Here is a 26583-nt window from a genome sequence, read left to right on the forward strand (position 1 = left end):
TAAACGTCCACTAAAAAGAGATGCTCATATACCAAAAGCAGACTTTCAAGAGTCTGGATAAATAAACACCAGCTGCAAAGAAACCTTGCCAGAGAAGAGATTCATTAAAAGCCCCTTTCTGATCCAAATTACATGCTGTTTTTTTAAAATCTTTCTCAATAATGTCACCTTTCTACTTTGTTGGATCCAGTACTGAATAAAATCATTGGTAATATTCCACAGTAATGGCATAAAATTACTACCTGAGACAATTTTATGCTCAACGTTTTAGTTTGTGGCAAAGACAAGTAACCTCTAACAAATTTGTCTACACCCACAACACTTTTCAGGGGACTTGTTGTCAGAAGACATTAAATGTGATTCAGCTTAAAAAAAACAACAAAAATATTACACTTCATGCTGCTGTGCTGCATTAATATTGTGCACTCAAAACCAATAATATCTATGGACATAATATGCTAAATCAAGTAGGCAGTTTCTCCCATACAAGTAACTTCATCAATTAAAATATGATTTCTTTAATAGCACTAAAATAAAAAAACAATTAAAAGGAAAATGCCACTTTGACAGAGTGAAAAATTATTTGCCACCTTGTATATTTTTTTCTGTTTTATATTTTCTTACATTTATGATTTTCAATGACATTTCATGACCTGCCTGAGTAAATGTAAAACAGTTTTCCAATGATCATCTCACTTATTATGGAAGAAAGGTTATCCAAACAGCCTGACCCTATGTGCCACATAGAAAAAATATATATATACGACATTATTCTTAGCCAAAAGATGAACTTATTTGAAGTTCTTTTCCACATCTTTAGAGCAGCACTATTTAATAGTTTAGATTATTAGCGCAATTTGTTGATTTGCTGCTTCCAGCATCTCCACCAAGGCTGTTTCCCGAAATGTGTTTTGCCACCTCAGGCTCCCAGGAGTGTTTTGGTTGTGGTGAAATAGATCCAGACTGATTTGAAAGGAAAAATGGTGCTTAAAACTTAAAAACTTAAAAACATCCACCAACCATTGTTGTTTGATATTCTAGAGATCAAATAGGTCAGCTTAGAAAAGAAAATCACCTAAATAAAGACTCATTTAAACTATCAAAAATATAAGATCAGATCAACTGAAAAAAATATTGGATCTTACCTTCCACCTCCATGTTGGTATCTGGTGGGTCGTTATCTTTCTCTGGGACAGGTTGTTTTTGATCTGATGGAAACAAAGGAAATATGTTGTTTAATTTGTTACAAGCCTTCACAGGACAGTTTAACCATCTGTTTGAGTTAGTAGAGAAAATAAATTAAAGGAAATGGTCAGCTGTACCAAAGCTTCTGTTAGAAATATACCTTTATTATCCTCCTTTTCTTTGCTGGTGTCCTGTTCTTTGTCATCTTCCTCGTTGTTAGTGACCATTTCCCTTTCTTCTTCACACTTTTCATGTTCATCGTCATTCTGTTGTTGGTCTGACTCCATTGTGTTTGAATTTTGATCCTCATCTTCAAACAATTAGAAAACAAATAATAGGAAGAGAGTGTTGAATGATTTGAGTGTCACATGACAGTTTTTAATATGTGGCAGAAACATAACTTCATACTCCATTACTGCTGATAGAAATCTCTGAAACATTTATACAGTAACACTCTTTTTGCTGAAATGGAGTTTGATAGATGACAGGAAAAGACTGTCAGACTAAAAAGAAGACAACATCTGTAGAAATATTGGCTGCTGAATTAAATATTTCAGAAGTTAACATTCTTACATTTATTATTGTAATATAGGTAATACTGAAAAAATCAAGATCAAAATGTTAAAATGCGGAGAAAAAGCAAAAGCAATTTATGTCTATGCACACAATACATGCACACATCAAACTTTTCAGATTTTTATTAGTTCATAATAATATAACACTGACTTTTGATCTATCCCATAAAATAAAAATAAAAAAATACACAAAGAATTGGGTTGCGATGAGACAAAAAAGGTTGAACAAGCTCAAGGGGTGTTGTTACTTTTGTACAGTACTGTACTGTATGGAGCAATTTCTGTTAAATTATCCTGTTGGTCTTTTTTGCTCTTAACTCCCTGTTTGTGTCTCATGAGAAGGTAATTACACATTCTAGATATTGGATAGCATCCCAGGGCAGCATTTGCTAGAACTTGCTCACAGAATGCCTCCAAAATTCATGCAGAGAGAGGCTCTATCTGTCAAATCACTGTCAATGGCATGGGATTTGAGTAAAACAAAAACAGAAGAGAGATGAGGCGCTGCTCGCTGCCAGTATGCAAATGCCGAATCTTAATTATATACCAGCAGCACAGAGGATATTCGAAAAAGAGAAATGGTTCTGGCTCAAAGTTAATGGCTGCCAATGCGCCAAAAGAAAATGCACAGATACACTTATATACCCTCTACCCGCACAGCTCAAGAAATAACATCTGAGCTTTGGGATGCTCCACACTGATGTATTTGGAGATTTGCATTATAATCGCACTGCTATAGCTCTATTTTAAACAAAATGTCCATGCAATACATTTACACTTTAAGCTTAAAAGAAAAACCAAAGCTGAATTTCAGCTTCCGAGAGAGATACGAAGCAGTTCAACATGCTACTTTGGGATGTGATGGTTAGTGAGGTGGAAATCTACACTTAAGATGATCACATCTAATCAAAGCCAGTGTTTGTCCTGGAAATTGGACTCCAAACTAAACTATACCTTGGGGTTGACTCGGCATGTCTACATCTTCCAGTTCTGAAAAACAGAGAAGGAATTCAAATAAGGGGGAAACATTCAGGTTCAGCACTGAAGCAGAGAGTCGAAATGATTCGACTTTCCATATCACCTCAAAAAGCCTTTTTTATTCCAACTCTCTGTACAGCTTTGTCTTTGTACTGCAGTATGAGAGCAATAGAACCACAAAGACATGCATAAATTAAAAGACAAAAAAGAAAAGAGAAAGAATGTCACTTCTAAAGCCATACATAATTGAGGGATTTCTTTGTTCCAAGCAAGTGTGATAAGAGAAGTTTTTTCTTGTGTGTCAAAAAGGAAGGAAAGGCTGAGCAGAAATGAATAAAAAATAAAAATTTTTGATGACAAATGGCATCAAGAAGCATTGGTGAAGCAGAGAGATTGAGGACATGTTTTAATGGTGCATGGAGCTGCTTTACCATCGTTCTTCTCTTCATCATGAGCTTCCTCTTTACCTAGAAAAGAAGGGGAAGGAGCTGTCATACAAACACGCATGAATGTGAAAAATGCCAGCTATTCATATCAGGAAAACAAAGCAACGAGTCACACTAATCATCAGTGTTCATCTTCTCTCTGCAAAGGACTCATTTTAGTAGGTCTGACATCACATTTTGTACAGTGCTTCAAAAAGAAAGTTTGTTTTATTAGTCCAGGGCATTTTCTCTATGCTTTAGGGTGAACTACACTTGCAGGGCAGGGTAGAAAAATTCTGGAAATTGTTAAATCTGGAAGCTTTTTAAGGGAATTTATGATCCTAAATCAGAAATTAAAGCATTGAGGGCTGGCCCTTACCAGGGATTTTAAATAAAGTTTGGGATGTATCTTTTAGCATACCCTTGATTAAAACAACCAGATTTCATGCAGTGTCAAGTGTAAAGATGTTGCTTAATCAGAAGCTCCAAGAGGCCAATGACATGTTCAGAGGAGCTTAGGTGAGAAAATCTTTTGACAGGACAACTTGGTTTTTACATCTAGAAGTCTGATCTTTATCGGAAATGGGCAATAGAAAAATCATTTTCAGGGGACAAATTAAATTTGTGAAAAACGTTGGTCTGGTCAGATGACACTAAACCACGCCACCTGTGACATTTGATGATGGCAGCCTCATGCTGTGGGGATGCTCTTGTTCGATATAAACAGTAACAAGAATTTGGCTAGTGTTACATAAAGAGTAATTTTGAAAGAAAACCTGTCAGAGGCAGCAAGACTTAAAATTAGGGGCAGAAGTTCATTTTCAAGCAGAGCAACAACTATAAACACACAACAAGAGCCTAGTTAAAGTCCAGTCAGATATGCTCTGTATCTAATTTGAATGAGTTTGAGATATTGTGTAAAAAAAAAGAGAAAACCTTCAGTATCTAGATGTAGATTGAGACATAAACCATGACAACAAACTTGAAATTACCCCAAATGTTGGTTTCCACAAAGTATTGACTCAGGAGAGCTGAATAAATATACACAATAAATATACTTGTTACAAGTTTTATGACTCACCATATACCACTTGATATAGATTTAGTTGCATAGTTTACATGCATATCATCACCACTCTTAAAGTCAGCAGGCACATCGCCATCTCCCTATGTTAAACAGTTTCTAATAATATGCCAGCATAAAAGGCAAAATATGCATATATATTTTTATAAGACATTAATCTGCCATCATATCTGTCGCTCTCATCCTCTGTGTCCCTCTTTGCTTTCTCTCGCACTTTCCCATTTATGTACACACATAAACCAATGACATTTGGGACAAATTGAGTAAATGAAAGCCACGACACCAATAAGAGAACATGCTTCACAATGGCTATTGTGCAGCTTCTATAATTGCTTTTTTAACAAGCTGCAGCAAGAGGCCATTTTTTCATATCTATGCAATTTTGCAATGCACTCAGAACAATAAAAAATGCCAACCTCTATTAAATGGGGGAAAAGGCCAGTCCTGCCACTGCCACATGTTTGTCCCAAGTACCTCTGTCCATCATGCAGAATGCCGGTGACACACAGATGGCAGCGCTTTGTATTAATCATGACTGGCATTTTGAGAAGAAACCACAGACAGGGGGGCTGAAAAGAGTACTTCACCAGAAAGAACTGTGTCAGAATAACACTTCCTGAGCCTCGAAAAACATCCTAAACCTTTCCTCTGTGTTAAGAAAAAAGGTATTCATGGCTTTCTAAAGTGATCTTTATTAACCATATATCAGATACGACAAAGTACCAAAAGTAATTTCCTCCATGTTATTTGATCATTTGTGTTTGGCTTATTGAATGGAACAGTATTCTATTTGGGAAAGAGGATGCAAAGGGACAGATTGTGGATACACACACACACACACACCCACACACACACACACGCACGCACACACTCGCATACAACTCCTAACAGAAGAGATTCTCTGCTGGGTTGATGTGATTTATAATGGCTCCAAGTTGGGATCAATTAGACTGCCGCCTCTCCTCACAAAATGAAACCCCAGACCTGCACACGAAGAAGGACGCCAACCCGAACGCCCCAAACAGCAGGTGGCAGCATTGTCACAGCTTTCTTTACCAGTGCACACCATATGATACTGTCACAGCTACGAATCTGACATACTTCACAGAGAAGGCTTCAGCAAACACCACAACATTTCCAGTGTCAATACGTCCATAAAACCTGCTTTGAGAAATGTAGGAACAAAAAAGCAATTTCAGCCACTCTGCTGCACTTTTGTATACAAAACAAGAAGGCTGGAGTGTATTTCTGAGGAAAAATGAAACAAATCCTGATTTATTTATGTTAACATAAAAGTCAGCACGATTACAAGTATGTTAATAATTTAGATCCTAGCATGCAACATACCTTGTGTGTCCTACTTGCGTGACCACTGAGTAAACTGAAAGTGATGATGATACTTTTTACAGAAGTTAAAGTGGTGTTTATATTCAGCAAATAACAATAAATATTAAATCCCCATAAACACATACAGTGCTGTAAAAAAGTATTTCCCCTTACAGACTTCTTCTGCATTGCTTATCTATCTCATGTTTCAGAGAAAAAGAACCAAATAGCAAATAAAAACAATCAAATGATAATTTCATTTATAAAGCTAAAAAAGGAATTGCCTCACAAACCTGGTAATTTGTTGCGGCAATGTGACTAGCAAGAAAAGTTTGCAATAATCAGCAATGAACCTTTTACAATGCTGTGAAGGAATAATTTCCCCGTTCTCTTTGAAGAATTGTTTTGTTTCAGTCAAACTGGACTGGTTTGGTGTGTGGTCGCTGATTTTCTAAAGCTCTCCAGCCCTGTGGAGGTGGAGTTGCTGGCGGGCTTTAGATAATTGCTCTGCTGCATAACAAAAGTGTGCTTCAGTTTAAAGCGATGAGCTGATGGGTCCAAAGCACATTTTCCTAAAATCTTGGTGATCTTCAACATGTTTTGCGGCAAATATGCGACAGGCTCTGTGTTGTTTTTGGTGAGCAGTTGTTTTTGCCTAAGAACTCTCCATGTTCTTTTACTTTTTCCAAAATATTTACTGAGGCAGTTGGCTCTGCAATGCTTTAGAGGCTGTTCTACATTCTTTCATTACCTTCTGGATGATTTTTTAATGTGCTTTTGATCTAAATATGGTAGCCTGTCAAAGGTTCACCGCTGTTCCATGCTTTCTCTACTGGCAGACAATGGCTTTCACTGTAGTTTAACAAAAGTCTTAGAAATGACTTTTGAATCCTGTCCATGAAATTTGATATATGTATTAGGAACACAGAGTAATGCATTAAATTTTTTCAATATTTTCACCCACTTCATGCTGACAAAGACGTTTCATTTAAGTGATTTTTAATTTTAGGTTGGTTTGCAGAGCTTTTTATTTATTTCAAATTACATTTTGTATTTACTCAGGGACAAAACAGTTACTTTTTAGATGATTTTTTAAAAATCATAGGTGTAATTGCATTGCCTTTTCTGGCCTCGATAAATGCAATCATTTAAAAACTGTGTTTTTTCTAAGGTTTTTTATTGTAATTTAATTATTTATTTATTTTTTTTGCCTGCTTCATGTAGTTAGACAGGTATTATTTGAGTTTTTCTTAATTTTAGTTTAGCAGTAAAATTTCCTGAGTGTGTCTAGTGAAACATAATTTAGCGTTACAAAATTATAGTAAATGTGTACTTTAACAATAGCCATGAATATTTGTTTTTGATAGCTTTTTTCCTTAATAAAATTAATTATTAGAAAAATGCCATTTATATATCCTTGTACATTATTAAAATATATTTTATAATTTGACAGAATAATAAAAAACAGTAAGAAGGCTAATACTTTCTCACAGCACTTTGCAGATACTCATCAGATAGGCTCAGAGTTCCACCCCGTAGCCTTGTCTGTTGTTTCTTTGATTAAATCCACTGAAGCAAAAGACAAAAAGGAGAGAAACCTTAAAAAATTCATCAGACATGTAAAGCGGGAAAAAAAGCTCTGGGATGACCCACAGCGATCATTCTGAGACCTTCAGCATGTGAAATCTGTGTGTGCAAGCGAAGTGCAAGTTCATTTGTGAGCCACGTTTGACAGGCAGCCACAGTGTAAAAGATGGCATCCCATAGAGAGGCTGGCTGTCAGTCCACACAGTGTTATTAATCTACATATCTGTCCACACCCGTACAGAGATGCGCCATCTTTCACCATCAACCCTCTCGCTCCCCCTCAGGTTATTCTCAGTATGCATCCATTGCCAGGCCTTGATTTCTGGCTCAGTTTTCACTTTTTACTGTGGCTTGCCCTGTGACATCAACTAATCTCACTAATTCCAACCTGATATCAGATAATAGACACTGTGAGGTGTTCTCAAAGAGCTTATATTTCACCTTAGACCTCTGTGCCAGCACTTGGCTCAGCGGGTGGCCCACCCTTTCCTTCCCCCCACTTTTATTTATGTAACTTGCAGCGTGTGCATGCTGTGCTTCTGTTTCATGTGGATTATCACAGCACAGCTCGTCCCCACGCACACTGTTGATCTGTGACACTATTTCTCATATTCCTCCGATTGATAATGTACAATTTAGCTCACATTTAGATTCACATAGATTGTTGCCAAAAATGTTTACAAATATAAATCTGAAATGTGGCTTGCCTTTCTATTACCCCCTCTTTAATCTGATATCTCCAAATAAAATCCAATACAAATCCAGTAAAATCCTGGTTCAAAAAGTGGCAACAGAGTCTGTGTGGAATTAACACAAAGTATAAAGTTAAAAGCCAAATTAATCCCACAGCAGATTTATATTTAAAGTTATTAATACAAATGAAGCATCTCTCAAAACAGTCTAAAATTTAGAAATTAGCATAACGTCTGAAAAAAAGAAAGATTATGTTTCATTAAAGAAACATGTCATGTTAAATTGTTTTTTATGCTCTTCTCAACAATAAATAGAAACATATTTTTTGGAGTTAAAACAAATCAAACTGTTCTTCTAATTGCTTGCCAGCTTTTTGCATGCATCCACTTGTAATTTGGTGATTTATCTTTTGTGATGAGCTCCAAGTCTTTTAGGTTGGAAGGCCTCATTGCCATCACACTAATCTTTATCTCCCTCCACAGATGTTCCATCAGATTCAAGGGACTATGACTGGACAGCTTTAGCTGAATTTTAGAATATGCTGGGTTTTTATTATTACTATTTTCTTCCTTTAGTCCACAGGGGCCCAGAAGGCTTTTGCTTGTAAGGTGAAAAAGTAATTACTTGTATGTGTTGTGTATGAAACAAAAGGAAAAGGGAAGCCCTATAATAACCTGCAGTCCACCAACAGTGAATTATTCTTAGAGGAACAGTGAAGAAAGTCTCTGTACCTTAATGGGGGACCCAGTAAAACATAAGAGTTTACCCCCTGAGGAGCATGATGGATGTGAGGGATCCACTAAGACGTACTGACAGGTACCAGTTTTGCTGCGGTGCAAAATTAATTTCAAAATAAAAAATAATAATAAAAAACCAAAATAAAATCCCCCCCAGATCGATGACACCTCGTCAGAACCCAAGTACAGACAGGAGACAGTAAAATACAGCTGTGTGTTTTCAAAGGAGGAAGCTCCTTCTCTGTTGTTCTAAAGCATCTTAGGGTGCCGGTCTCACACAGCTGACAGTGTGCTTTTCCAGCTCACTGTTCCTCTGCTCTGTGGTATCTTGACATCTGAGCGTTTGCTATGATTAATCCCTCCTATGTGCTACATTGAACCACACCTAACCTTTACAGTGCAGGCAGAACAAAATCATTTCATTCCCTTCCTCTGAGAGAGGTTGTCTCAAGGACTGACTGTTCCCAAGCTGGGAAGCTGCATCAAGGCCTTTTGTGAATGGATTAGTTACTATTAAGCTGGGGGGCCTGATAAATTAGGATTTCTAAAGATTATTACAAATACTTATGCCCTTCTAATGCTGATGATTGAATTTTTAGAGTCATCCTGAATTACGTTTGTGGATTAGAGAGGAGGTATCTTGCAGAGGAAAAGGACTTATTATGCTTTGTTTTACAGTGTAAATTGTATTGTCGCCCTTGCGACTGCGATGTCCAGAGGATCGCAGGAACAGATTCTCCAAAGAAAACAAGCATGACTGTTATCTTCAAAAACTTCCTACAACCTTAAGGCTTCAAGACAAATGGATAGTGTACGATTTTAATTGCCTACCAACGCCCTCCAGTGTAAGAATCTCATTATCTTTGGTCCATCGTATTGGAGAAGCCTATAATTGTTTCAACATTACACATCCAAAGGGGCTGAAGCTGCAGAATAGCCAGATAATGGCTTCTTAAACAGGTTTGCCCAAAAGAAAACATTCTTTTAAAAAAGGACCTAGCTTCATCCTCTATTCATTTCCCCAAAGAGGAGAGCTAGGCATCAGAGAGCAAGAGATTACCCAGCAAAAACACATTCCATTAGTTTAGACATGGTGGAAAATTTTTCTGTAAACACATATCAGTGTAAGAGGCTCCCACTACCACTAACGCTGCTTGGCATGCTCAAAATTAAAAGAATTGGAGTAGAAAACAAACAGATACAGGCAGACGTATAGATTTAGTAACGTGCTCACCCTTTTCGCCATCCTCAGCCTCTTCCTTGGTTGTAGATTTTGTTGATGGAGGTGTGCTGTCTGTAAATAACCAATGAGAGTTGGTGCTTCACTGATGCGGTACTGATGCGTCTCTATCCACAAAAAGCAACAAGATGCAACTCTTTTGTCAGGTCTTGTCAATACAAACTGTCAAGTGGGTTGGCATGAGTAAATAAAAGTTATCCTACAACCCCTATATCTGAAATGCTAAAATAAACATGTTCCTTAGCTCAACACAAAGCATTTTTACTATTTTGTTTTCTGTTCTCTGTAGACTCCACTATTCAAAATGTTATCTCCATAAGCTGTTTGAGATGTATCTGCAAAGCAGAATAAAAGTATCAAAGGTAAAACTCGTCTTTTTGTCGAGCTGGAAAAGCAGACTATGGAAATCCTTAGAAGGCCGTCCAAAATCGATCCTGTTTTAATTTCTATGGGAATGTCAGAATAAATACAAACAAAACTGCCTTTGCAGTGTAAGAAAACAAGCAAGTGCCTAGTTTTCAGATTCAAACTGGCAGAATGATGCAAAATAGACTTTTTTTTGAGTGTGCGCATCTGTGGAGTTTATCATGCAAGCCAATTCTCAGTGCAATGCTCCTAAGAATGATTGTTAACACCATAATGACAAGCATTATTGTGATGACATGCTAAAGGAGAGTCAGAAAGAGTAGGAGCTTCTTAAAGAGACAGCGGCTCAAAGTCACATTCTTTTAAGTTATGTTTGATATATACAGCATTTTTATAACAAACGAAGGTAACAGTTACTTGATTGGACTATAAAATTGCATTATGTACTTAGAAAATACATAAAACTGCCCTTTTAACAAGTGAGACAACTATTTAAAGAATGGTTGTACATTTACTCAAGCAGGTTATGAAATCTGAATAAAGTACATATAAAACATAAAAAATCTGCAATGTGGCAAATACTTATTTACTGTATGTTAAAGGGGATATTTTATAACAACTGAAGGTAACATAGTTACTTGATTGTACAATAAAATGGCACTAGGGGTCTGGCAAACGCATAATACCACCCATTTAATGACACGCAGTCTAATCAAAGTCCAAATGTAATATAATGCAATCTAATTCATCCTGTAAAGCCAACTGACCAAGTTATATCCATAAGGAAGTTCAACCAACTGCACAATTGATTTTGGAGTAATCTCTCATAATGAGCAAGCATGTGAGGGTTTACTGCAAAGCCATTAATTTAATATATTATAGTTAAATTCATCAATCATGTACTATTTTGAATCATTTGTAAATCAATTTAAGTTTAGAAGAAAAAAAAAAAAATTGACATCCTAAAACAACACTCTCTTGGCTGCCTAAGCTCGGCATGCCTCTGAGGAGACCATACAGCTCTCTTCTGTGGCTTTGTTACCTGCCTGAAGAGAACAACATTAAAAGGAAATCTCCAGAGGGAGAGGAGGGAAGAATGTGAGGCTTTGAGACCATCTCCAGACCACTGTGTGAGCCAAAAGCACCATCCCACGTTAGCATAAAAATCACTTGATGCTTTGAGTTGGTTCCAAACTGACTGATTCAAACTCTGGCTGATGGAGTGGAATAAAAGGCCAGTTCTTGGCACCCACAAAGAGGGAAATCAAACAAGGCCAAACTGGACGAGGACAGGAATGGTATGATAATACAAGAGAGCTAGGAATTATCAGGAATTGTTTCAGCTGGCGTTTTATGGTCTGATGGTATGTTATTATAGAGTATGTAGTGTAAAACAGCTGGTGAGGAGCTCTATAGAAATAATGTGGGCTGTCTGGACTAAAAATCTCAAATGCATTTGGTCTGAGCCAAATCTTTATGATGCAGCCATTACGTCCGCACAGTTTCACTTTGAAATATCACATTTTACAGTCACGTATAAAACAGCTCTTTTATGTTTTCCCCAAAATGGACTCCCTTTGAAAACACAGATGCGTGTAATTGGCAAATCATGGGAGTGACTTTGGGAGGAAAAACATTTTGATAGCACCCAGAGCTCTACATTTACCGTAATGTGGCCACTTTCTCTAACAGACAGTAAAACTAATGGTATTCTCTGCTTAGTTGGGTTCACGTGTGCTATGACATTTTTTTAAAAGCATCAGCAGCAGAAAAATTTGGATCTTCACTTTTATAAGGGAAAACGTCATCAGGTGCAATGTTCCCTAGAGAGCAAACTGCTGCAGGCAGGAAACTGCTTTTCACACAAATAAATCTTTTCAGCAGTGACAACAAAGCTAAACTATGCTGCATCTATTGTTTAACAACACACACAATTCCATGAGGTACTTTGTTTATGCCGCTGCTTATTCAGGACATCAGTGCATGGATGAATGTCAATAGTTTATCCCGATAAGCAACATCTGGGAGTTTTGGGCTGTGTGCCACATGATGGGGTGGAGATAAAAGCATCATGCGCTGACAGTCATGTTTGTGCTATCATCTGGCTTATGCTGTGGAGGGATGCCAATCTGTAGTCTCTTTGTCATCGCTCTAGGTGGCCTAAAGGAATTGTGGCCATAAGCCGGATGAACGGAATGTTGTCGGGGAATTAGCTCTTGTAGTGTAACGCACCTGACATGAAGTATTTTTATACTAAGATGAGTTAGGCCAGGGATTCGGCTTGTCAGCAGATGCATAAACATTCAATTTCGTCTGCCGCATAAAACCCAGCAAATCACTGTCACAAGCCAAAGCTTCGGCGCTCACTCACCCTCTTTCTGCTTTAATGGAGGTGTTAAGGTGAAAAGGCAACCATGAAATATTCTGTCACTCACCTCCCTTCAGCTGCTCCTCTGTAACCTCAATGTCATTGTCTGGAAGAGGAGGAAAATGAGTGTGTTAAAGCAGGCAGTTTTATAAAGTACAATACAACCTGTCATCATAAATTGATTACACTGTTAGAATACAGAATTTCAACACTGAGTGTCTACTTCCTGTCTTCAAAACAATAAGCCTACAACGTTATCCTTCAGTTGATTTTTGCAAATATTAGTTGACATACAGTGCTGTAGAAAAAACATTGAACTTTCTTCAATATTTTTGATTCAAATGCAAACTAAACATTAGTTTTAGCCCCATTTGATTTTAAATCATGTGTAAAAGCTTAAGTTTAACCCATCCATTTTCTTACACCATTATTCCATTGGGTCAGTGGTGGGTGCTGGTGCCTACCTCCTATGGGCAACAAGCGAGAGACTGGGTACACCATGAAGAGGTTGCCAGTCCATCACAGGGCAACACAGAGAAAGAGAGGACAAACAACTATGCACACACTATATTGTGTGTGTGCATAGTAATACATTTAGAGATTAAATGTATTAAATCTCTACATTTAATACTAAATGTAGAGATTTCTGGCTTTTGAAGAAGCAGTCTTTAAGATGTTTTTTAAATGAGATGAGAACAGTAAAACCCCTTACTATTTATTCACCCAGTAATAACCCATCTCCATTTCCCATCAGTTTCTTATTATGACAAAGTACTAAGTATGTGGGTATGTTGTTTAAGAGGGTTATATTCTACAGAGATTTGTTTTCAATTAAGTTCATTCTGCAAGACTTAGCATGAGTGACATAAAACTTTATATATCCTGAAATTATAAGAACTGCAGACTGGTCTTGACAATTGTACCTTTTAAAAAAAGATTTTTCCCTTTGATTCCTTCCAGCTCTGCTGTGAGAGAGACTTTAAGGTGAGTTAAAGGTGACTCTGGATGAATAAGTTGAGTTGCACTGCATGAGATGAGAAACAGACTTTGGGATCTGCTTCTGGAGGAACTGCTGAGTGAGAGTTGAAGCTCCTGATTCTTTTCTCAAATGCATTCCTACACTCAGATCTTATGCAGCACAGCATGCCTCAGGGTGTGTTGTGTCATGCCACAACAGTTGGCATGCTTGTTTTTCCAAAGTACAGTTCATATGAGTGAAGTACGTACAATTTGTGATTATATATGTATATACGGCTTGGTTTGACTCTGGAAAATGATTGCATTGCGGTTTAACAAGCAAAAGAGTGTGTTCGCTTTGATGAAAGGCTGTTGTCATCTGTTCTGTAGAAGTGCAACCATCAGAGCTCCCTGCGGATTCTGCGACAGGCTTTTCTTTTGTATAACACTGAATAAAAGGGTACAGTGCATTAATCTAACCCTGCTCGGGGAAACAAAGAAAGGCCCACTGATACAGTAAAAACAGTGCAAGAATGGAAACAGAAGCTGCTTCAACTACTGCCAAATATTATAGCGCGGTTTCACCAGCCAAACACTCGTCCAGGCAGGAAATGTGTGCACCTTGGTCATGAATAACTGTATGTGACGCATTTGCTTTTGTCCCCATTTTCTTCCTGTTTCTCCGTCAATCATTCCAGCAAAGTAACTTTTACTTTGCTGTGCACATGTCGAGACTGACAGGAACAAAATTGCATCAGTGTTGGTAGATCTTTTTATGGTAAGCTAAAGCTGAATATTAAAAATCATTTTCAAGGCGTTTTGATTGAGAAATTACACCCAGAGTGATTATACTTTGATTCAAGTGTCATAATATGTGAAACATATTATCAGAAACATACTCAACAGAAATAGTGTGACATAAAGCTGCGAAATGTTTATCTTCAAAAAATAACCTTTTATGACATGTACACAAAATGCATTTTTAAAGGTGAAATGGAAGTAGGGTCAAACAAAATGTCAATATCTAGATACAAAGTGTGGGCATGAATTGATGGAAAGAACTGATCAGTCTTTTATTGGTCACTGTTGTAGTTTCCCTGCATAATGCTGCGATTATGGTTGCAGAGTTTGTACATTTTTCTCTTTGAATGATATACTTTATTATGCTATTAAGTCAATAAAGACAACTTGGCAGCAGAAGTAATTATAAAAGAAATCTGGTATCATACTGCAAGGCCACCAGAACTGCCAAATGTTTGCCAAAGCTGACTTGACAGGACAAGAAAACAAGAATATTGTTGGTACAATGTGACCAAATGTTGAAAAATCAAAGGTTGTGAATGCTTTCTGAAGGGACTTAAGCTGTTGTGATTGTAAACATTTTTGAAGGCAAAAATTAGCACAATTGCCAGCAAAGTTTGTACCACTCTATTTTAAGAGTTTCCCTTAAAATGTTCCATTTGAAAGGCTCTCCCCATTCACCCTTCCGCAGAAAGAAAAAAAATGCAAACAGATTTAAAGCTTATTCTAAGATACTGGAAAGGATTAATATTTTATCAAGATCTAAAACTTTAATGACATGGCAAGATATATGATAGACTTACACAGATTATTATAATATATATACACATTATAACACTATTATATTAAACATCAAATAAATCTTGCCAAAAAAAGGATTCACTACAAAAGATTTTCAACTCAGACTGAACAGCTTTAAAAGCAGCAGTTCAAACTGTTTAATGTTAAAACTGGAACTGTACTAAAGCGAGGCCTAGTGAGTAAGTAACCATATCAACACAACAGTGAAATGTTGATAAGCAAATATGCAGGGCTTGTTCACTACATGTCTGATTTATGCACAAACATGACCATTTTTCACTGATACCGAGCTGAAGCTGAATCCTCATGCTGCCAAAGCTGAGCCTGTGCTTTCTCACAATCACATCACTAATACACCATGGTTTCCTCATTTCCCAAACCTGAGGAAAAGCTTTGTGAAACTGACACAGACTTCATTTTCACCCTCACAGGGTTCCCTTAGCCTTTCATACCCTCCCTCAACAAATTATATGTGCGTGATAAAAGCACGCGCATGCCACAACTTTACTTCTTCCGAAGGAGTAGGAGAGCCGTGTTATTTTTTAGGTGAGTGTGTGTGTGTAGAAATGCTAAGGATATAAAGTGTATTAAGAACCATGTAAATAAATGTCAATTGGGAAGTCGGTGAAACAGTTGGAGAGAATGCAGCAGTCTCTGCAGATCTGTGGGCTGTGTTAATATTGTCAGCACTGTGGCTGATTGAGGAGAAGAGGAGATGGAGCCCAGCTTGTGGGCAGCCACCCGGATCATATTAGGAGAGGAGTGTACCCAGAATCAATTTCTACATGCTTTTTACTCTCTACAACCACAGCTGCCTGGCTGCTTCCATTCTCGCAAATAACACGAGCCGAGACAAGCATGTGGTCAGACACGACAATCAGAATCAGAGTATAATCACATGATTAAATAAATTAACTGAAGTGTGTGTGTACAGCAAAGTCCATGTATTCACACACCTCTTAGGCTTTTTTAGTTTGCATTTTGTGAAACAAAATCAGTGATTTTATGTGACAGAAAAAAACAAAGTAGTAAATATTATTGAAGTGTAACACAAACTATATGCAGAAGATACAGTGGCAAACATGACAACTGAAACACCTTCTCAGTGCAGTTTGACTGAGCTTTTTCCATTTTGTGTCAATGGACAGGCTGATTTTTAACATGGAAGACTGTGGAGACAGGCCTATCTTAAAAGACAGTGAAAATTGCAGGGATGGGTGATTCTGCATGAGCAAGGAATTCAAATCTAGGCCACACTTTTCAGAGTTTTCAGAAGTTTATTAAAAAACAAACTTTTAGAAGCATATCTCATTTTCCTTTGATGTCACAATGTTGGCTTTTTTATGTTTGTCAAATAAAATGCCAAGAAAATACAGTCAAGTATCATGACAAACTGGAGGATTATTTTCAACGTAAATCCAGTCAAGGTTTTATTTTTTTTGTTTAAACAAACCACAGCAACTGTTGTGGTTCTGATTACATTTCTTCAAGCAGGACAAACACTGGTGGCTCTTTTAACAAGGCAAGAATAGGTAGCGTAATTATCAGATCCTCATATCAATGCTTACAAACCCCAATACCGAGCGTGGAGAAGGATAATGATTGGTCCCGTGCAAGTAAAAGATAGCGGTGGTGTGCACAAGCCTTTTTGTCTATTTGCATACATCAGTCTTTGTGTGCTTGAGAGGTTTCATGACTCTGAATGCATGAGGTGCTCCTTGAGCTGGTGATACATAAAAGACCTTTGTCTGCTTGTATCAGGACTCATTAAATGAGCCTGCTTGAACACAAATAACATACCAGTGCAAAGCAGAATGTGCCGTCATTTGTAAGCATGTCAAAAGCAGGAAATTCAATACTCTACATGGTTTAACTACCTGTTTCCAGTATGCGCCATGGCTGGTATGCACGATTATTATTGTCAGCAGAGGCTATTTTTCAGTTTCCTCCTTCTGCAGACAAGTAACCATATTTTGGCTCCCTCTCACTGACAGCTTGTGGAGATTCACATTGTAATAAAGCAATTTCCTGTATGCAAATGTCCTGTTTACACATTCTTGCTCCAGTCATTGTCACTTGACAGATTGCTTGAATACGAGGAGAGCAGCTATACAATGAAAAACGGGAGTAGCGAGACTTCAAAATAAAAATCTATTCTGTCTGCTCTTAGCTCAAGCATTCCTGAAACTGATGAGACCAGGGGAGATCTGGACTTCTAACATGACCCCCTCTCCTCTACACACACATACAAATACTAAAAAGAGCACAAAGGGGTACCAATCACTGCAACTCTGCAGCAGCTTGCTGATAGAAGAGGCAAGGGAGAAGCCCCTCCTTGATGCAATAGGAAGGAATGATAGAAAGTGGGAGAATAAGGTAATGGGGAAGTGAACGAGGAGAGGCTTAAGTGAGAACAAGTAAGGAGAGGAAGAGGAAAAAAAACAGGCTGGTCGATATAACGGACGGTTATTGAAAGCGAGCGTGCTACAGGAGACAGAATGATCTTAAGCCTCAGTGTGTGGCATCAGTGCTGAAGCAGGATCCACACCACTGTCTTCCCCTGGCAGTGAGGATGATGAGATGTTCTGAAAGTGTTCGAGCACACCTGCAGAGCTAATTCACAGCCTCTGATTCACTACTACCATTTTGCACAGGCTAAATGCAAGTCTTTTCACGCTACGGGGTTATGCATTAGTGACATGTTGCAATCAAACCAATCAGCATTTCTTTCTTTACAGCAAGCCTTTCCACGACCTCTGAAATACATTTTGCTGGATCAGCCATATGAATTCACTTCCCTTCCATCAGGATATAGTCGACATTCACGAGATTCTTAATTTCACGTCTCTGTTCTTCCTGACTGAATATGTTGAAAGAGCTTCAGTTTTCATTGAGGATGTGGTAAATGCTTTGATCTTGCTCATGAGATGAAAGATTAGAACAGGTGTAGGTGAGAGTGGAGTAAAAATGTCTGGCTCACCGCCGACATTGATCCAGAGTGGAAAAGTCACACTCACTTATTCTCTCCTGCCCACACATGTTAGCAGAGCAGACATGAGCGTGGCCCTGAACCCAGGGGTCAAAGAGCAAATGACTGCTGAGAAATGTCATGGTATCTGCTACAGATATTAATTAAATCTCTGACTCCTGCTTTCAAAATTTACAAGCTATACAAAAGTTTTCATAGTTTTTAAACTTTTTCACATTTTGCCATACAAAAGCCTCAATCTTCATTGTTTACCTGTAATCTGACACCCCAAAATAAAACCCAGTGCAACCAGTTGCCCTAAGCAGTCAATTCTACTTACAAATTAGATGACTTCTGAAGATAGATAAGATAAGATAAGATAAGATTTATTTGTCATTGTCATCAACAGATTACAACGAGATTGAGATTTGCTCGACTCGAGTTAAGATGCAAAAGGCAATTGATTGCAATTGGCAACTGACAGTCTAGTATGTCTCAACTGGAAACCCAAATTTTAACATTTGTTACCTCTTCAGCTGGTGCGGTTCGCTTTTACACAACAAATAAAACTCTTTGCAAAACCTGCTCCCCCTACTTCCCCTGTGGTGACACTGCACCAAGAACCACTGAATGAAATTACACAAAAACCTCTGAAGAAGACGCACAGTGTAACTTCTTTCTTCACAAGTTGTATACAAAATGGAGTGGTGACAAATTTTAGAAATTATATATATATTTTTTGTCTTAGCTAAAAGACCACAATCCATTTCTTCATGCTAGCCAAGACTTTCACATTTGTATTGGATGTATTTTCCCAGAATGCCCTGTGTTACCGTTAGTTTATTGCTTTCGGTTTTTGGTTCTCTTTGCAACTACATATGCATTCGAACAGCACCAAAGTTAACTTCAAACAAACCCAGATTACGCATTAACACCTCCCCAAACAAATCGGACTTTCAAGATGAATGAACTAGAGTTTGATTTAAGGGGACTAAACAAGGGTGGTGTGAATGCAGCCTTAAGGTATTGAATTAAAGGCAGATGAAAACAGCTGTCCTGTGAAGCCCTCAGGTGTTTATTAAAGAACAAACAGCATCATTAAGACCAAGAAACACACCAGGCAGCTCAGAGCTAGAGTTACAGAACAGCTACGAAGCTACCAAAACCTGGACATCAACTTAAACGGACATTTAAATCAGGAAAACTAGTGTACTGATTCCGGAGGACCTACAGAGATCCTCAGCTCATGTGGGAGAATCTGTAAACCATTTAAGTATTACCATTTAAATGCACTCCATGAATCAGGCTGTTAGTGTGGCAAAAAGAACAACATTGCTAAAATATAGCTCTGAGAATATATTATGAAGGCAAAACATAAGAAATATTGAAAAAGTGCTGATCCAATGTGACTAAAATAACTTTTTAGCCTAACAGCAAAATATCAAAGCATAAATATGTGCCAGCATGGCCAAGTGAATGTCCAGATTTAATTCCAGTCAAGAATCTGTGGAAAAACTCGACCCATTCTGACTGACCTTGTGCTGTTTTGCTAAGAACAAGTAAAAATGTTATCTTCTAGAGGAACAAAGCTTGCATTGAAAGCTGGCCTCGCAAAGTTGTGGCACAGGGGGCTAAACAGAAATTCATCCCAATTATTCTTTATTCAAAAAAGAAAAAAAGGTTTGAAAACCATCTAGGTTTTTACTTCGCCTTCATAGTTATGCACTGCACCCCAAAATACAATGAAGTTTTAAGTTGTAATGTGACAAAGCGACAGAAAGTTTAAGCAGCATGAATACTTCCACAGGGCATGGTAATTGCTCTCTTCGATGGCTTTACCAGCCTATAAATAAATATCTTTGTATTTCTCTTTGTGCCACACACACTTGGCGCCTGTCATTTTATTTTAGCCCTGCTCCCCGTTACAGAGAGATATGGAGCATTTATCCCCTGACTACACTTTTAAATGGTGAGAGAGATAACTGGAGAACAACAGCTCCAGATTCTCATCTCAAAACACTAATATGATGAGACGGGTGCTGGGTGCAGGAGGGCAGGCAGGCATAATTAAGGTCTCTCCTCAGAATGTAATCTTTCAGGCAAGAGCCTGGGCGGAGGGGCGGGGGAGATGACGGGAGAGCAGGGAGAACAAAACACTCTCCATCTGGGAACAGCCAGATGAAGGCCTGAGAGCTGGTATTCCGCTGGGGAGGTGAAGAGGGAAAAGTGAGGTAAATGGGAGGTAATGCTAGGCTGGAGAAGCCAGCCAGCCTCTTTCAGCTCCCCAGCTATTCAGCTCAGTCCTCTGCGGAGCCCCCATCAGAGCTGGTGACTGCTCCCTGTCCCCGTAAAAAGATGATGGCATGAAAAGGGGAGAGTGAATCGAGAGAGGGGCAGAAAAGAGAGTGGGAGTAGGAGATAATGGATGTTTGTTTATTCCACACGTAGAACTGTGGAGCAGTAACCAGGGATGATATGTTGCTATGCATACGTATCCCTGAATGTTTTCAGCTCTTGCTGGAGAAATCCAAGTCATTATTACACTGAAATGAAACTGCCATTTACATCCCACTAAGATATTTAAAACTGTAGAACAAATCAGTTTGCAGATAAACTGAAAAAGACGTCAACTATTCTAATCGTATTAAAGCAATACGTGGTGAACTTGGCATTTGATTTGACAACTTTCCGCACAGATTTTCTCGGCATTTTATGCTTTCACATTTAAAGATGTCACTCAAGTCTGACAGGTTTTTAAACCATTTTCTCCAGAGAATAAACAACATAGATTGGCAAATTCTCTTTATCTCTATAGTGAGAGATACCCCATACTTTCTAAATAGTATGCTGCCATGGTAACAAGTAATCATTTCCTTAATTTGTTTTGCTCAAAGACAAAAAACAGGTAAAAAGAGCAAAACAACGCAAAATGCTGTCCTTGGGAAGTAAACAACCATACCTTGAAAGATGATGGCCATTTTCTTCTTGTAAATGGTAAAATCAGTCTCGAGGAAGACACAAAAAATGACTCGTGTGATCTGCAAAGAATAAGAACAGGAAGACGAATGTGTGATTACTGAAAACAGACTAAAACATATTTTTCTTGTTAATTATACATACAGCAGAAGACTGTATAAACCCAGACAAGATAAAAAACATGTAGTCTTTAAGAGCATAATAAAAACATCTCTCATGAGACACCAAAACAGTTTACCATTACATAATGAATCTGAATTGGAGTCTTAAATTAATAAAGACTATAAAGCCATAAATTAAATGCAGACTATCATTCCATCTTTTTTTTTTATTTTATTAAATGCGGTTTAGGAAAGCTGTGTAAAATGAAGACTGATAGATTTATCAAAACAGTAGGGGTTTTGAACAAATAAGTCAAGTTAAATAACAATACTGCAACTTTTATAAGATGACCAGACTTTCAAGCATAGTCTGCACATTTCTTATCTGGGTCTGGGTTTTTAGAAGGTACTGTAAGAAGCTTCAAGTTACTGTTTTATCCGTTTCCGAGCCAGTTTTGAAGTGCTTTTGGGATTGTTGTTCTGTTAAAACACCTAAATGCCTCTGAGTTTTAGCCATTTAGATGTTGATTTAAATAAAATGTTGAGCCCTCCTTTTTTATTTCTTCACTTTGAGCAATGCACCAGAAAAACTAACCTCCCCAGCATGATGTCACCACCACCATGCTTGAAACTTAGTACAGCATTCTTACCTTACCTACAAACAGTTGTCTCCTCACTGGAATCAAATCGCTCAATCTTTATCTCTTTTTCTCCAACATAGATTTTGCCCATTCATGAGGGCAGCTTAAAGGTTAAATTGAAAGTGGGTTTTCACAATTCACCTGTAGCATATAGAAGCTACATTCTTTAAATATAAATTATTTGCATACCATAATATGTTACTGAAGACACAATTTGCAGAAACTTGGCCTCATCACACACCAGTATTGTAGGAGCATTAAAAAAAGGGTTTTGTTTGCTCACTAAAGAGATAAAACAACAGTCCAGCACTTCTACACTGCTTACTGAAGACATCTTACATGTATATTTGATATTAGGCACAGACTTTATAATTACAAATTAAAATATAATAACATCGAGCAATTGTACTTGTTTATTGATTTTAAATTTGATTACCATTTCCTTTTCTACCCCTTGGGAAATAAAAATTCCTAAGCTAAATTGAAAAAGTTTAATTGTTTTAATCAGAGGCCTCATCTGCATGGGAAGAAAATAAAACATGTAAATCAAGTTTAAAAAAGTAACAAATTTAGCAAAAAAAAAAAAACGTTTAATTTGCAGTTTGTAAAAATGAATTAATAAAATGCTAATACAGTATAAAGATTTCCAGGAGCCACGTACCCCCACCACACACATGCACACACCGACAATGGGGCTGAAAGCAGTCACACAGGCAGCTCTTTAGACTGCAGAGAAAGAGGTCACCTCTTTCACTTTCACCCGTCTCCGCTGCATGGGCAGGCATCAGTCAGACAGAAGCATTAAACACCAGGCAGCTCATCATTACTTGACTGAATAATGGTGATTTTACACAACAGCCACAATATATGCACGCCATCGTCCTCCACACAGCGCAATGATATTTCGAGGGAAAAAAACTAAAAGCCTCATTCCCAACACTGCTTGACACTTGGGGCCACATCAAAGAGGCCCCCGACTGGTGCTTATGCACATATACAGTATACCCATTAATACTTTATGATGGGGATTTTGAGTAAATGTTAGAAATTGTATTCAGGACATTTTTCTTTATGCGGGTTGTCTTGATGGGGGTTTGCTTGCAGTCTGTAGACTTACTCTCCCCATCTTTCAATCTTAATAGGAAATGAAAGAAAGCTTCAAGTCTTTTTTAAAGGCATGTACTCGCTGACGAAAAGAAAAAAAAAACTATAATGCGCCGAGACAGGGAACACCACTGGGTGCTAGGTCGCCAAACAACAGCAGCTCCCTGGGAATTTCTATCATAGTTATATGGCACTCTGTTCGAAAAGCGGCCACCAACTGTGATACTGGATGAAGCATGGCTTGATGTTTTGCATCAGACAGAAAGATCAGTGTGTGAGGATATGCGTACACACAGTATGTTGTCAGTTATCTTTACGCTATGGTGTTTTTAATGCTGTTAATACTCTGAGCTGAGTGAGAGTGTGCTCATCCATGACATGTATATTTTCCCAGGTTCCTGTATTCCCCATGTCCCTGAAGCAGCATGTTAAATTACATTGTATTCAGCACAAGACTCAGGCAAATTCTTTTATTCCACCGATCAGGAACACATTGAATTGACTTTGACATACATCAACCAGACCAAAACACACACAAAAAAAGAGAGCAGAAATGTGGGCGTAGAACACTGACATTCTGTTTGTATCCAAACAAATATTGTTGGCTGAGAATTCGTAGGAGTCCAAAATGAATCAGGCAGAACAGAGAGGTGATTCTCTCTCTATTTCTCAAAGTATACACTGTGCCAGCATGAACTTACCTTTTCCCCTGGTGTGCAAAAAAGTGTTGTGTAGTCTAATAAAAAAGTCTAAAAGACATACAAGGGACATTTTTGATTTTACACACTTTGAGATGCTCAATTCATATTGTATTAATTCACCCTGGCACTCAATTCATCTTGTATTTCTGAGGTGTTTTAATAATGGTTTGCAGAGTAAAAAAAACAAATAGTGGAAAAATATAACACTTTTAACTTAATCTTCTATCACATTATAATCGTAGACCTAGATGCATTTTACATGTATTTCATGTAATGGACAAACATGAAGCAGCATGTAGTTGTCAAGTCAAGTGAAGTCGATGAAGAGTTTTCAAAAGTGTAAGAAATCGCTATTGCAGCCTGCCAAAAGGTAAGTAGCGCAATCAGCAAACATGCGGAAGAAATTGCTTTGATCAGAGAAGATCAAAATTGAACTTTTTGGTCGACATGAAAAACATGATTAATCCCACCAGTTTCACAGCGTCTCCCTGTCTGGACAGGATAGCTGGTCAAAGTTGATGGTGGTACTGTAAATCCAGCACAATCCCAGAAGCTCCAAAAGACTTGAGATTGAGAGAGAAACTTGTCTTCCAGGAGGAATGTTTAGGATCCACAGCATACAGTACATTCAGAGCTACGACAGATTGACTTGAATTAAAACATATTCCTGTGTTAGAGTAGCCCAATCAAATGATGTCTATAGAGCAGAAAGTGCACGCAACAACCTTTATCTCAGGTCTTTGACTTTAGAATAGAGGTCCGATATTTGGTCTGGAGCTGCAAAGTGTGTGCATGTTGACTGCACACCCTGCAGTTTCCAAGGTTGAACAAGTTAATGGAAGACTAATTAGAAAGCTGGGATCACTGCATGCCAAACTATCCAGTCATTAGTCATTCCTGATTGGAGGGGTTTTGTCAAAGGGGAAGCACAAATGATTGGATCTCTTGGTGTCACAAAAAGAGAGATGGTTGAATTGACAAAAAATGTGCTCTGTACTATTCAGTGTAAAAATAATTCTGACCACTCATTTTATGAGAAAGTACTGGAAATTCAGCCAAATCAGAAAAAAATAAAGCAAGTAATAGATATTGCATGTTCTCTGTTTTGCAGAAGGTTGTGTTTTTATTTAAAAAAAAGTTTAATTTCCTTGTCATTGTGAACAAGGTTATGGTAATAACATACACAAGAAGCCACGCATACCAGCAAAACCAAAATAAAAAAGACTGAAAACATTTAAACTAATAATTTTCCATTGATGTCCCAGTTATTAAGGTCACAATCAACAATATAGTTCAGCAATATTTTAGCTAATTTGTTGCGCAGACATTAGTGTTGCTGCTCTGTTGAAAGATTGTTAATAACAGGGAGTAAAAGATCTGATCTGTATTGTTCCATCTACTATAATTAATTTAAAACATACGGCTCATGCTTGATCTGCAAATATATGACAAGATGAGGCTAATTAAGATGATAACGACATTGGTTCAACCTGTGCATCTCAACTAATTTGCAAGTAAATGACATAAAATAAGTGATACGTTTGTGTTAATAATCAGCAACATCTACTGTACATGCATGTGCCAATACTCCTTTTTCTTGTTTCATTTAAAAATATGCATATATTTAAGAATTTGTATTTGTGGCTCATCATTCTTGCGTATGGCTCACCAGGTGCTGTACACTCCTTCTGGCTGGCTAACAGATGAGCTGTCATTGCTGGCCACCCATGCCCATAATTACAATGGGGGCACTCAAAGAAGAACCCAAAGCACAAGCTTAGCACATGCATTTGTTTTCTTTTTCTTTTTTTCTTCTACTTTCATGTCCTTCTTGACTCTGTCACAAACAATAATAGGAACACGTTGGACTAGCAGGGCTGTTCCAGCTGGAGCCCAAACCCACGGGAGATCCCTATCTGTACTGCACTGCCTTGTTACTGAGGCACAGCTGATGCAGGAACCTATACAGCATGGCTGCATCCAGATGGACAACAGCATCAGGATACTGATATACAATTGCATGCTGTCACTGGCTAAAAGCATTTGTGCTTTTGTTTTATTCACTTGCATTCTGTACTCTGGGGAATGAACACCAACAGAAACTATACGGCAGCCTAGTACACTGAATCTGTCTTAGTGGCTGAGCAAATATAAAATATGCTGATTATGTAAAAATATATATTTTTTCTAACTAATTATGTATCTATAGCATATGTGATTGTTGTGTCATTACGCATTGAAGAGCAAATTCCAAGTTACATGCATGTACTGAATGAGTGTGAATCTAAGTTGGTGCAACCTCACTGCCTTGGAAGTGAATACAAAGTCACTTCCAAGTGACTTTGGAAGTCACTTCCAAAGCCAAATAAATTGGCTTCATGGAGGAAATTTTTCTTCACTGACACACTTTAATAAGGAAAGTGCCAATATTTTACTGTTTATTGTTAAAAAAGAAGAAATAAATAACCTTTGTGATAAGAAATAATAAACAAACCCCAAAGTCTTGCATTGTGATTGTTACTTTTACTGTTGCACTACTACATTATCATCGGTGAACATCAATATATTTTAAATATTAATAAATAATAATGATGATGGACTGGTGACCAGTCCAGGTTGTACCTCTCTCCCATTCACTGCTGGAAATGGGCACCAGGCCCCTGCAAAAATAAATATGTTAGATAATGGATGGATGGATATTTTAAAATATAATCACACTAAAATATTATATGCTGCTTAGAAGTACAATTGAAGTTCTTATGATATTTAGTAGCGGTATAATAGCACATCAAAAATCATGGGTCGGTACATATATTGGTTTTAAAGTCATGGTTTAGTATGTTTTTTTATGTGCCTTATTAAAAAATATATTTTTTTTCTTTACCTGTGTCAGCAGTAAAATATATATATATATATATTTCTATTTCTGAAATTAATTTGATCTTATTACATTTTAAAACCTAAAAATG

General features: G+C 37.7%; 1 protein-coding gene across 2 annotated transcripts in view; it reads right to left on the reverse strand.

Annotated features, from left to right (window-relative positions):
• macrod2 (mono-ADP ribosylhydrolase 2) overlaps nucleotides 1-26583 on the reverse strand; it is a 476756-nt gene that overhangs the window by 22787 nt on the left and 427386 nt on the right. For both annotated transcript variants that reach the window (XM_028006473.1, XM_028006472.1), the window contains exons 9-15: nucleotides 21051-21129; nucleotides 12632-12670; nucleotides 9825-9884; nucleotides 3170-3205; nucleotides 2715-2750; nucleotides 1346-1495; nucleotides 1146-1208 (exon numbers count right to left, since the gene is read on the reverse strand). In XM_028006473.1, coding sequence (XP_027862274.1) covers nucleotides 1146-1208; nucleotides 1346-1495; nucleotides 2715-2750; nucleotides 3170-3205; nucleotides 9825-9884; nucleotides 12632-12670; nucleotides 21051-21129 — 463 coding nt within the window. The remainder of the gene's footprint in view (nucleotides 1-1145; nucleotides 1209-1345; nucleotides 1496-2714; nucleotides 2751-3169; nucleotides 3206-9824; nucleotides 9885-12631; nucleotides 12671-21050; nucleotides 21130-26583) is intronic.

Source organism: Xiphophorus couchianus, chromosome 22 (genome assembly GCF_001444195.1).
Source record: "Xiphophorus couchianus chromosome 22, X_couchianus-1.0, whole genome shotgun sequence".
Classification (NCBI taxonomy): Eukaryota; Metazoa; Chordata; class Actinopteri; order Cyprinodontiformes; family Poeciliidae; genus Xiphophorus; species Xiphophorus couchianus.